The 12,231-nt window shown below is 46.3% G+C and overlaps 1 protein-coding gene across 4 annotated transcripts; it reads left to right on the plus strand.

Moving 5' to 3' along the window:
- Positions 1-1,794: 1,794 nt before the first annotated feature.
- b3galt2 (UDP-Gal:betaGlcNAc beta 1,3-galactosyltransferase, polypeptide 2) lies at positions 1,795-9,327 on the plus strand. Of its 4 annotated transcripts, none has more exons than XM_061297789.1 (3): positions 1,795-2,491; positions 2,566-2,653; positions 6,427-9,327. In XM_061297789.1, the coding sequence occupies exon 3, from the start codon at positions 6,679-6,681 to the stop codon at positions 8,008-8,010; it is 1,332 nt and encodes a 443-aa protein (XP_061153773.1). In that variant the 5' UTR covers positions 1,795-2,491; positions 2,566-2,653; positions 6,427-6,678; the 3' UTR covers positions 8,011-9,327. The 4 variants fall into 4 exon arrangements, with proteins under 4 accessions (XP_061153773.1, XP_061153774.1, XP_061153775.1 ...); XM_061297790.1 differs by having other exon boundaries at positions 1,795-2,470; XM_061297791.1 differs by lacking the exon at positions 2,566-2,653.
- Positions 9,328-12,231: the final 2,904 nt, after the last annotated feature.

The raw sequence follows: 12,231 nt of genomic DNA on the forward strand, positions 1-12,231 counted from the left end.
GCCTTCCTGTTCTTGCGGCTCTGCCACGGGACCTTGTGTGTGTGTGTGTGTGTGTGTGCGTGTGTGTGTGTGTGTGTGTGTGGGTGCGTGTGTGTGTGCACACGTGTGTGTGCGCGCGTGTGGCCTGCTTTTTTAAGAGATGCAATAACAGCTCATGTTTCATCTGTGACTAAATCCTTAAAAGGCGTAGCGCTAAAGATAACTCATGCCCCCCCCTCCAAGTGGCTAACCGCACAGAACTGCATTAGCCTTAGAATGAAAAAAATAAAAACTACTGTCAAATGATTCGGAACACAACTGGTTGCAATGCCATATTTTGATCGAAAGCATAAGAATACAAAATAGAAATTTGTCGAAAGCATTAAAATAATGGTAGTCTGAATAACCCTAATAACAACAACGATAATAATTCTACATTCAAACAACATTACCATTAAGGTCATCAGAGATTCAGTATAAGTCAAAAGAGACTCCCAGAGCATGGACAATTAATGATGACAATTCCAATTCTGACGAGATGAGGAAGTCACCTTTCTAATAGATGCCACGTGATATTGATGCTACCAACCTGGTAGACACGGGAAATCAATCACCACCGGACACGACTTTCTTCTGACAAATCGGCCTAATGGTCTCCAACATATACCTGACAAAGATACAGTTGCTATTAATTATTTAGTCATGTGCACTCTGACGATGATATTCTCAGGACGTGCCGCAAAAGGCCCGAGCGGTCTCGCCTTAAGAGAGGCTTTGCGTGCGATATTTCTGCAGGCAGACTTCAATGTCTGGAATATGCATGAGAACGGTTACATTTAGAAAGGAGCCAGGCACGGTTTCATCATTGTGTGAACTTCCTTGCTACCACCATTGCATCGTCGCTGAAGCAAGAACCTACATTGCACATTTATCCATTTTTAATTGTCCAGTTGTCTCTGCGGTGTGGAACAAAGAGCACGGTGGCGGTTAATCCGGCTGTTACCAGACAACAGCTGGCCTGCGGCCACCAGGCTTTCACAAGACTTAAATCCCCTTTTTCAATCTGCACAGAGTGAGTGGCTTGGGAGGAAACAGCGAGGAGGGAAAGGGGAAGGAAATGTGATGCATTTAATGCATTCAGGGAAAAAAGTGGAAATTGTGTGCCAATAAAAAAACAAATTAAACAGCTTCTACTGTTGGAATGGGAAGATTCCTCAATAATAAGTCATACGAATGAGGTGCAGTCGTGGGTTGTTTTGCAAAAAACAACCCAAACTTGGGTGAAATTGTTCCCATTTTACCCCAATGCGTTTCTGTTTTTTTTTTAGTAGGCTAAATTTGCTGAATTTGCTGAAACTGCAAGAACAAAAAAAAACCAAAAAAAAACGATCTGATGAAATAATTCACGTGCACATCAATGAATTTGTGAAATGCAGGCTAAATAATTAGAAAATGTGCTATGAAAAATTAATAATGGACACATTTAAAATATATGCCTATTGAATATAATAGAAAATTTGGGGAAAAAGTATGCCATTTATGATAGCCTTTCTTTGTGAACGGCCATCAAAACAGATAAAAATGTCAGCATGCAATTGTACAATTGATATTACAAATGAAACTGACAACTTGAATGTCACCATTTAGACAGATGTCGGGCGTGCAAAGAAGACAGTTATTATTATATCCCCCCAACACACACACACACACACACACACACACACACACACGCACGCACCGCACACCCCCCCCCCCCCCCCCACACACACCCCCACACACACCGCCCCCTACATTCAGTGAACATAGCAGGGACGTCTAAGTGGGTCACGTGAGTTGCTGGGCTAAAAATGCAGTGACGTGTGAGAGTTCCGTCAGTGTGGCAGCGTCTGACATCGCTCCCACCCGGGACATCCGCTGCTCGACTGTGGTCGCTCCAAGAGAGAAGAGCTAGGATGCGGACGATGAACGAAACACTCTGCGCGGGCTTGAGGGACAACATTTTGTTTTCCCACAACCGCGACAAGACTCGTTGGATTGCATTGTGAGGAGGGCAAAGCGCGCAGCTTTCCTCTGTCGCTCGTTCTGCGTGCGTGCGTGCAGCAGCAGCAGCAGCAGCAGCCAGGCGAGAATCGCCCGCGCCTTCTTCTCGCTGCACGGCCAGCTTCCGACCCGTGTGCAAGCTGCTGTCATCTTTTTGACAAAGAGCAACTTGGATGAGAGCGCTCGACGGCGGTGAGGATCGGGAAGGGAAGCTGCGGTGTTTACCGGGGAGAGAGGAGAGGAGGAGTTGCAGCAAGGGGGAGCTCGGGGGAAAAAACCCCGCAGGCTAGGAGACTGTGGAGATGCCCGTGAGCGAGGACGGGACGCGAGCAATGTGTCGGTGCAATTAGCGGACTACAGAAGGCCTTGATTTCATTCAGTCCGGTGATGTGGACTAAAAGCAGCGGGCGACGACTCCGCTGCTAGCCGACTGCAACATGAGGAAGAGGAGGTACGCAGCACTGCACATCTCGTGAGTCCTCCACATCCTCATCATTTATTTAGCCGTCCCCACCCACTTCAATTCCCGCTGACTGTCACACTCAGCCTGCCTGCATCATCGCTGAGCCTGCACGGGCGCTTTGCCCATCAAGCCATTCTACGTGCATCCCAAAAGTAGCCCAGGCAGGACCAGGTGAGCGCTTTGCATTTTCTTAACCCAGGCAAGCGTGTCAGTTGTTTGAATTCAAGGAGAGCGGGAACCCAGTTCTTGGCAGTTCCATCACCATATTCAAATGTATTCTGTATTAATTTGCAAATGATCAAGCTCCGAAAAAACGTTCTTGAACCTGCCAAGAGGAAAGGCCAGGGAGTTTCGGATGCAGTCTGAGGCACTTGGCAAGGAATGGTGTATGTGAATGGCTGCCAACAGCTGAGGTGGATCATAAAAAGGAAGTAAAAACTGACTTCAATTGATTTCATGCACAAAGTTGGGCCTTTTCAACACCCATCTGCCCATCAAGAGTAAATTTGTCTAGGTATGAGTCACGTCAGACAATCCGGCAGGAGTCAATCTGCATTGATTTTGGCCTCATGGTGACATTACAACCAAACTCATTTACAGAAAGGGGGGCCTCATTTAGGATGCGGCCAACATGAGACATTTCGAGGTTACGTACTCGCATTGCAAAAACAAAACAACGATAATAACAAAGAACAGCAGACCAGCTGGTGAGAAGCCTAAATATTGTACATGATGTGAATGATCCCAAGGTCCGTGAAACAGCCCCCCTCAATACCTAGAAGAACACCCCAAAACACACAAAAAGCCTCTACGGCAGGGGTGCCCAATACGTCGATCGCCATCGACCGGTCGATCGCCAAGCCACTATTGGTCGATCGCGTGATATTAAAATGTTTTTATTTTATTTTATTTTATTTATTTATTTATTTATTTATTTATTTATTTATTTATTTATTTATTTATTTATTTATTTATTTATTTATTTATTTATTTATTTATTTATTTATTTATCAATTTATTTATTTTTTCGCACTTGACGCGTGTACAAACAACAGCGCTAACAACACAACACAAACACGCTAGCTCGCGAGTTCCCTCCAATTGTCAGAACCCAGTTTTTTCTCTTAAACTTAAGAAAGGCTATAAAAATGAGTGGGGCAGCTGGCCATAGTAAGAAGTATCACTTTCATAGGGAATGGGAGTAGGACTTTTTTTTCACGATGACTTGTGACTTGGTCATTTCAAAAGTAGCTCGCAAGCTGAAAAAGTTTGGGCACCCCTGCTCTACGGGGTCCACAAACGGGTGTAAGGGCAGTTTAGTTCAACACGAGGAGCCAGATTTGGACCGAGAAGCAGACATGACACAAAAATTGAAAAGTAAACGGAGCATGACTGTCACGTGCGGAATGGAGCAGGGGCGACCAAATGTAGCTTGAACCAGGGTTTATTGAAATGAAAAGGGTGGTGGATGAGAGGATGAGGGGAACAAACAGGCAGGAGAACATGGCAGGACTAACATGGAGGCAAACAGACAGGAACACGCAGGTAAAGAGGAACTAACAGGAAAAGAGGAATAAACGGGGAAAGAGGAACAAACAGGGATGGACTAACGGGATGATCTGACAGGGAGTGACACGCAGACAGGACCTAAATACAAGACAGGTAACGATGGGCAAATGACAGCGATTACAATGATTATGAGTAGACAGGTGGGGAGGGCAGCGGATACGTGATAGTGACAGAGAGCAGGGTTGGACACGGAAGAAAACTGTTCGACTTGGAAGAAAGCTCGACGTACTGACAACTTGTCACTGAGCTTAGAAACTGTGAGAGCCAAGCAGAGAATAACAATCAAATCAACAAGAGGAAATTATTTTGACCTTTTTCTGTTATACTAGGGGTAAGTGGGGCAACGACGCAGCAGAGCCAGCAGAGGGTGCGCCACTTTGCATTCGTAACCGATGGCAGGAGTGAGTTACTCCTCATAGCCCTCAAGAGGGATGCTGGCCACTGAGGCGGTGGCGCAGGTCTTCAGCTCAGCTGTCTGCGTATTCGACCTCCAAGCCACCGAAGCGGTGCCGGCGCGCGTTCAAAGTCTGAGTAGATGTTGCTTGGATAGTGGAGGAATGGTCACGATTGGACATTGTCTAAACTAGAATTTAATGTGTAACTACAGTAGGCCGAGGCTGTACTGAGAGCTAATCACCGTGCCTTAAGTCTCTCGTGAATTACCCTTTTTCTCCGTGTATAATGCGCAAAATTTAACCAATTTATTGTCCTAAAATCTGGGGTGCGCATTATACATGGGTACAATTTTTTTAAAATGTTTTTTTTTTTTTAAGAAAGTCATGGTACAACAAAACCAACAACAGGACTGACCGACAAAGACGTGGAACAAAAAGACAGGGTGACATTACCAAAGACAGGAACAGAAACCAAACAGACATCATGACATCATCCGACGGTGAGCGAGGGGCAGACAGGACTTAAATACAAAACACGTTACATTGATTGAGGTGACACAGGAAGAGAGGGGCGACGCGAACAGAAACTATGGCATCCTAGACACATAGCAAAACTGGGGACGAGACATGACAAATCTCCCTTGAAATAAAACTTGAAATCAACTTTCTTCTTGTTTGTTGTCAATCGCGCATCGCATTCAGCCATCCTGCCCAACACACTTAGTCAGTAAAATTCATAATTGACGACACATCGTTCGATGCGATGGTGCAATCCTTGATGGTGTGTTATTGTCAAATATTGTTTGTTTTTTAATCTCCATCGCGAACCGGATATGATATGGAGGCCGCCATTACAGATGCGCAGAACGGATGCGCAAGACACGTCAGCTATATAAAGAGCGAGACTTCAGTTCTCCACCTATTAGTTTCAATTCACAGTTTAATTAGGAGTTTCAATCAGCAAATAACAAAATGCGTATTACAGGTAATATTTTATTTCACAACACTTTGCCTTGTTCCTTTCGTCTCTGCTGTTCACTTCAAACATTTGTTGCGCAAACATTTGTTGCGGCTCCGAGTCACGACGAGGGGCAAGTTTTGGTTTCCAAGGGGTTTTTTATTCCTCTTCAACATCTCTCCCATACAGAGCCGCCTTTTTCACATGTCCGCACGCCACTTTCCTCTCTTTCCTCTCCAGGCTGTTAGGATCCTGTAACTGTGTGCGTCTTTGACAATTACACTTTGCAACCAAAACTGAACCACAATTTAGATTCCTGCTCATAGTTGCGCATCCCGGGTGGCCTCATTTTGACAGGTAGGCAGTGTTGATAAGCTTAAGGTGACTGGCGGGAAAAGATCGTAATCGCCACACAGACTGCCGCAGGCTTTCGCTCCACCGCCCGCCGGACCCTGAAAACTCGTTTCGACGGATGGATTTCCTCCGCGCAAGTCGCGACTCGACACGGAGCTGATGAAATTGGTTGGCCCGAGCGCCTCCCTCCCTGGAGCATTAGTCTGCGTCATATTGAGGAAATCTGTGATTTATACGTACTTAGAGGTGAGGCATCGAGCTTTAATGACATGCACAGATCATCGTATCATCGTCGTGTGGGGCAAACGCAACGGCAATTCTCCCAAGAGTATTTTGCAATTGTCCTGTACTCTCTCCTCACTGAGCCACTTCCCACGAGTCTTGTTGTGATCTCCGCCCCGGTCCAATCAAAGCTGTTACAACACTGCCTTTTCTCCCTTTTAAAATGTTTAATTGTATTATCCCAGAGAGCCGTCTGCAATAATAGCCTGCAATTCGGTGTTTTATGGGAATGAAATCAGACTGAGAATTGCAAGAGGAGTGTTAAAGTAAGAAGGGAAAATAAATCCAATCCGCTCCACAAGCAGAATTGGACAAGTGACATGCAATTCGGCACGAGTGAAAATGAAGTGCTCCCCATCTGATTTTTATTGTTGTTTTTGTTTCAGATTAGAGGAGGGGAGCCCTCTCATATCCTGAAAGGAGCAAGACGTAGAACTTGCTTATCTCCAAAGAGAAACTGCTCAAGTCTCCAGTTGCCTTCTTAGTGCCACACTTGACCTCAGCGACGTGACCTTCCAAAGACTCCAACCACGTCATCTGCCAGCTCAAGCAACTTTGACTTTTTGGGCAACCAACCACATGTTTGAGGCGACTCAATGTGAGCGCCTCCGCCCGTTCCCGCAAGGCCAACCTTCACCATGCAGTGGCGACGGCGACATTGCTGTCCCCTCAAGATGACGTGGACGGCCAAGCGCTCGCTATTCCGGACTCATGTGGCGGGCCTCCTTTCGCTGGCGCTGCTCTTCACCCTCTTCTCCTTTTTCAGTCGCCAGGACTGGCTGCCCGGCCGTAGCGGGCCACGGGAAAACCCGCTGGCCTACACCGTCAGGGGTTTCCGCAACGCCAGGGGGGAGGCCAACCAGAGTAGCTCCCTCAGGAGCCTTTGGCGGGAGGCAGGTGTCGTCGCGGCCAAGCCCCCTCCGCTCAATCTCAGTTCTCAGCCTGCAGGAGGGTTGGCCGGGGAGGCGGGAGGAGGACTCGGTGGAGGCGGGGCAGCTCGCGTGGCTGTCATGGGACTGGGAGACTCCATGAGCACCAACAACAGTTTACAGAAGGAGATGGACGTGGGAGGGAAGCTAAGCGCTCATCCCTACCGTTACATCCTCAACCAGCCTTTCAAGTGTAGCGACAGCACCCCCTTCCTCGTCCTGCTGGTGGCCGCCGAGCCGGGCCAGGCCGATGCCCGCAAGGCCATCCGCCAGACGTGGGGCAACGACAGTGTGGCCATGGGCCTGGGCTTTGTGCGACTCTTCCTGCTGGGCGTGGGCGAGAGCTCGGACGCCTCGCTTCAGAGTAGCATCGAGGAGGAGAGTCGCCTTTACCGAGACATCATCCAGCAAGAATATCGAGATACCTACTACAACCTGACCATCAAAACCTTGATGGCCATGAACTGGGTGGCCACGTATTGCGCACACGCCTCGTACGTGATGAAGACAGACAGCGACATGTTTGTCAACACAGAGTATCTCATTCAGAAGCTGCTGAAGCCCGAGCTGCCTCCCAGGCGCAGGTACTTCACAGGCTACCTGATGAGAGGGTACGCGCCCAACAGAAACAAGGACAGTAAGTGGTACATGCCGCCCGAGCTGTACCCAAGCGAGCGCTACCCAACCTTCTGCTCCGGCACGGGCTACGTCTTCTCGGGGGATATGGCGGAACTCATCTACCAGGCCTCGCTGGGCATCCGCAGGCTCCACCTGGAGGATGTCTATGTGGGGATCTGCCTCGCCAAGTTGCGCATCGACCCGACTCCGCCTCCCAATGAATTTCTCTTCAACCACTGGAGGGTGTCTTACTCCAGTTGTAAGTATAGCCACCTCATCACCTCGCATCAGTTCCACCCAAACGAACTGGTCAAGTACTGGAACCACTTGCAGAGCAACAAGCACAACGCCTGCGTTAACACGGCCAAGGAAAAGAACGGCAGGTACAGGCAACGGCGCTTCCATGGAGAGCGGCCTCCTTGATGACAACGTTGACCTCGGCGTAGGAAAAGCACATTGGTTTTGCTATCGTGTACAGTCGATTTTAATTTTTTTTTATTATTTTGAGAGAAATGTCAAGTATTGTATATATGGTGCAATGACAGACAAATCTGTGTTATGGCGCACGGGCTCAGTGTGGAGGAGAAAAGGTATTCCACACGGATAAATCTAAGCTTCAAAAGATGTCGCCAATGTGTTTACACAGACAAAGGGAAATGTACACGTCTTTGGTTGCAGGTCATACTACCTAAACATGAATGAAAATATCTTTGGCATTGTCCACTCCTTCTGACCTCTTTCTGTCTTTCTGTCAGTGTTTACGTTCCAGTTGCATCAAATGCCACAAATTCTAAAAGTTTATCTGCCATATCCTGTATTTTATCTACAAAAATAAACATGAAAGCACACAAAAAATGGCCGATCTTGTTTTTTTCATTAAGAAGTTCACTTGAGCAGCTGGTGAATAAATGAACTGAATTCATCCATCCACTTGCAGTCTGGCTTACCCGTGCTGAGCCACGGGGAGGAGGAGCCCATCCCGGACGATTTTGGGTGAAAGGCAGGCTACACTCTTGATGGTCACAAGGCGCAGACAGACAGACGAGCCTTCGTATTGACGCTGGCGCAGTGTGAGTCGCATTCACCTTTCACCAGCATCGACTTTTGCAGCTAGTCTGAACGTCAATTCTATGATCGCATTTCAACAGCTTCGTTTTGACGGTTCAAAAGCTAAGTGCGATAAATAAGGTTCTTTTTGATCACTCAATTGGATCATCAGATGATTTTCTTTAATACAGTTTAATTGAGCCATATAAATACCAGCCAACTCTTTGTCTTTGCAGCACAAGATAATTTGGATCATTATCACCTGTATCAAGGACATAAATATTATTTAAAAAATTTTTTAGCACTCTCTTGCACGAAAATGACCTGAAATGTTATTTATGAATAAAATACGTGCATACATACATATATGCACACTATCGATCCTCTCTAGATTCTATCTATGCTGTGACATGGACATCCACTTTTTATTTAATTGATTTTCATGTTGTATCATTTGTGCCCTCTCTGCATCCATTTCAACCTGGTGATCCTGAAAGGGGGATCCTTCCATCTGTGGTCCCTTCTCAAGGTTTCTCATTTTCCCCCTGCTAGGGGTTTTTAAGTTTTTCCTTGCCCTTTTGGGAGCTTAAGATCAGGGGATGCTTTGAGAATAATTGTCAATTTCTGTCTATGTGAAGCCCTTTGAGACTGCTTGTGATTTAGGGCTATACAAATAAACTTGACTTGACTTGACTTGACTTGACTATCCCCTAGTTTCTATTTTTTTTTAGATGATGAACAATCTTCGATAATAAATGATAAAAAAGTTGTATTAGATGTGTAATAAAAACAATTCAAAACATTTGCTGTTCCGATCAAGTATGCATAACGTGAGGATACAATCTCAAGGCTGAGTAATGAGCAATGAATTAAACATTAAGGTCATCGTCTCCAGGGTGCATACAATATTGTGCTGAAAAAAAACCCATACATTTGGATTTTAATTAAAATATGAAAGGCTGTTAGCGTTGCTTCAGCAAGAAAATAAAAGGAAGGCAATGGATCACATTGGCTTTTATCTTGTTTTGGAAGAGCTTTTCATAGACCGAAAATAATGCAAGCAGTAGCAGTCCAGTAGAATGGCCCATCTCCTCCAGAGACAAGGCAGTCTCTAGCTAGCTAGCCAAACATGTGTGATGGGAGGCTATATAAATAAATCTGACTTGATGTAATCTGGAGTCCAGTTTACAAGGTGATGTAGAACCAGAACTTCAGTTTTTAACCACTTACAGTCATAACTGGCTACACCGTGTAGATTCCGAATCTTCTTGCTAGCTAGCTAATTTAAAACGCCATGTGTGATGGCAGGCTATATAAATAAATCTGACATGACCTGACCTGGAGTCCTGCTTGCAAGGTGATGTAGAACCAGAACTTCAGTCTTTAACTCCTACACTGTGGGGATTCTGCGTGTTTCCTAAAATACTCAGTAGCCTTCCAAATGACAAACCAATTGTCAAGGACAATCCAAATTCCTTTCTTGAAGCTTATTTGATTCTGCACGGTGCAATTATGGAGTACTGCACCCCGGTTTTCATCACCCGCCGCCATTAGTCATGATTAAAGCGAGGAGATATTGGGAACAAGACGAGGTATTATTCATGCATGTCCGATGCAATAAGACTGCTAGATTACTCGCATCCGGCTGCCGTCGCCAAATAATGAAAAAGGCCGAGGCCAAAAAGTGAATAAGAAAGAGGAGAGGAGGCAGGAAGAACCCAAGCGCCCAAAGTAGGCTCTTTGTTCGCATAGGGGGGAAATCAAGATTGCACTGAGTCGGCTGAGAGACAAGTACAACAGATAGAGCGGAAAAAACAGGATGAGGAGGTCAGATGAAAAAGAGGGGGGGGGGGGGGTTGATGAATGAATGGCAAAGGGGCAGTGACTGATCTGTATTGTGCTGCTGTAAATGTGCAATAGGGACCAACAGGGGGAATGGATTGAGATGTCTGTCATGATGGAGTGGAGGAGCTGATCAAAGTCCAACAAGGCATGCAGCTCACTGTTCTTCAGAAATCAAACTGAGGAACATTCACTTCAGGATCAGACAAATCTCCTGACCTTTCCGTAAGAGCCAGGCTTGTGGCCTGACAAATAGCTCTCCTCAGGGATGAATGATGAACCTTCATGAAAGTTTGAGGTGAAATAGAAAAGGTGACACCGCATTAGAAAGGGTTTTGCATCAAATTCTTCTTGAGTATTTTTTGCCCCATCTTTTGTCTACCGAGGTGGCAGGCAAAGATGAGTTGATTTCCACAGGACGACGGCAGTGTTTGCCAGGCCTGCAGAAGATTGAGCAAGACAGCCGGCAGCCACTTGTGCTTTAACAACCGTAATGTCACAAAGACTTGAATTCGAGTTTATCTGCTCCAACTTTGCACTTGTTGTTATCTTGTATTGCTGCAGGACCTTTGGAAAGTTTCACTCTAATCTAAATGCTGAAATGTTGCCAAAACAGAAAGTGAGGTGAACACAAGCGGCCCACATAGAGGCCAGATGTTCTGCTCATATTTTAACAGGCTGGCTAATCTTCCTAATCATACTTTAATGAAGCCTCGCCAAGATGCTTGGCCGCTTTTATTTCCTCCAATCAAGTCAGATGACTATTCGGTTCGTCAATGTTGCTGTTTTCATCTGTCGCAGCACGCCACCATTTTCCCCCTGATTCATCTTCTCGGATTTGCGTGCTCGGTTTATTTAATGCATGCAGGAGCTTGTAAATTTGAGGCAGTCCGTCTCTGGCAGTCGCTTCGTTCTCTCGTTGTCATGCAAAGAAAGGGTTCCCTCGCAAGGTTGCCGAGCTCTTGCTTGTGATGTAAAACATTAGCTACACTCCACCATTGCCATCCTGCAGAGCGAATAAAGCCAATCGCACGGGAAAGGGGAAAGGCTCTGTCAGCTGGAAAAGCAGCCATAGAAAACCATTCGTCGCAGTTCACAATTTATTGTTACGTCCCAAATGGAAAACGATTCTTTCTCCCCCTCCAAATGATACGCTAAATATCCGCAGTGTTCTTCTCTTTCCACAGAGGAACGCCGGAGCTTCTGCATAGTGTCCGGCACTAACACGTTCTCCTCGTTGGTTTCATTCTCAAGAGTCCTGGTGACCCTGAGCTTGACCTTTCCAAATCAGGTCCAGTCAAATGAATTTACCACACGGTGGATTCCAGTGAGACTCTAGAGAAATATGAAGGTGGAATGAAAATGCACCTGAGCGTACCAGTTATTTGGAGGCAAAGGAACGAGCTGGCCGCGCCCCTGATGCACAGTTCCAATTGAACCGTGCAAAGTGTGGCAGGTTGCAGCATTTCAAGAGGACCGCTCACACTGAATATCTTTTGCGGTATTTGAAGCGGTGTGCAGCATTTGCGCAGGCAAAAGCCGCAGCAACGAACGATACAGTACCTGCATGGCTGATTTTGTTTCCGTGGCAACCGGTGATTGATCCCTTGAGTTATGCGGCGAGAGAAACAATATTAATGACGGAGAGGCAACACTGGAGGATGGCAAGTGATGACACAGTTGGGGCTACGTGGCAAATGCACGAATGCAAACACACCCCGCCGGCGTACAAATATGAAAGGATGGAAGAAAGTA

The sequence above is a fragment of the Syngnathus typhle genome, linkage group LG14 (genome assembly GCF_033458585.1).
Source record: "Syngnathus typhle isolate RoL2023-S1 ecotype Sweden linkage group LG14, RoL_Styp_1.0, whole genome shotgun sequence".
In the NCBI taxonomy this organism is placed as follows: Eukaryota; Metazoa; Chordata; class Actinopteri; order Syngnathiformes; family Syngnathidae; genus Syngnathus; species Syngnathus typhle.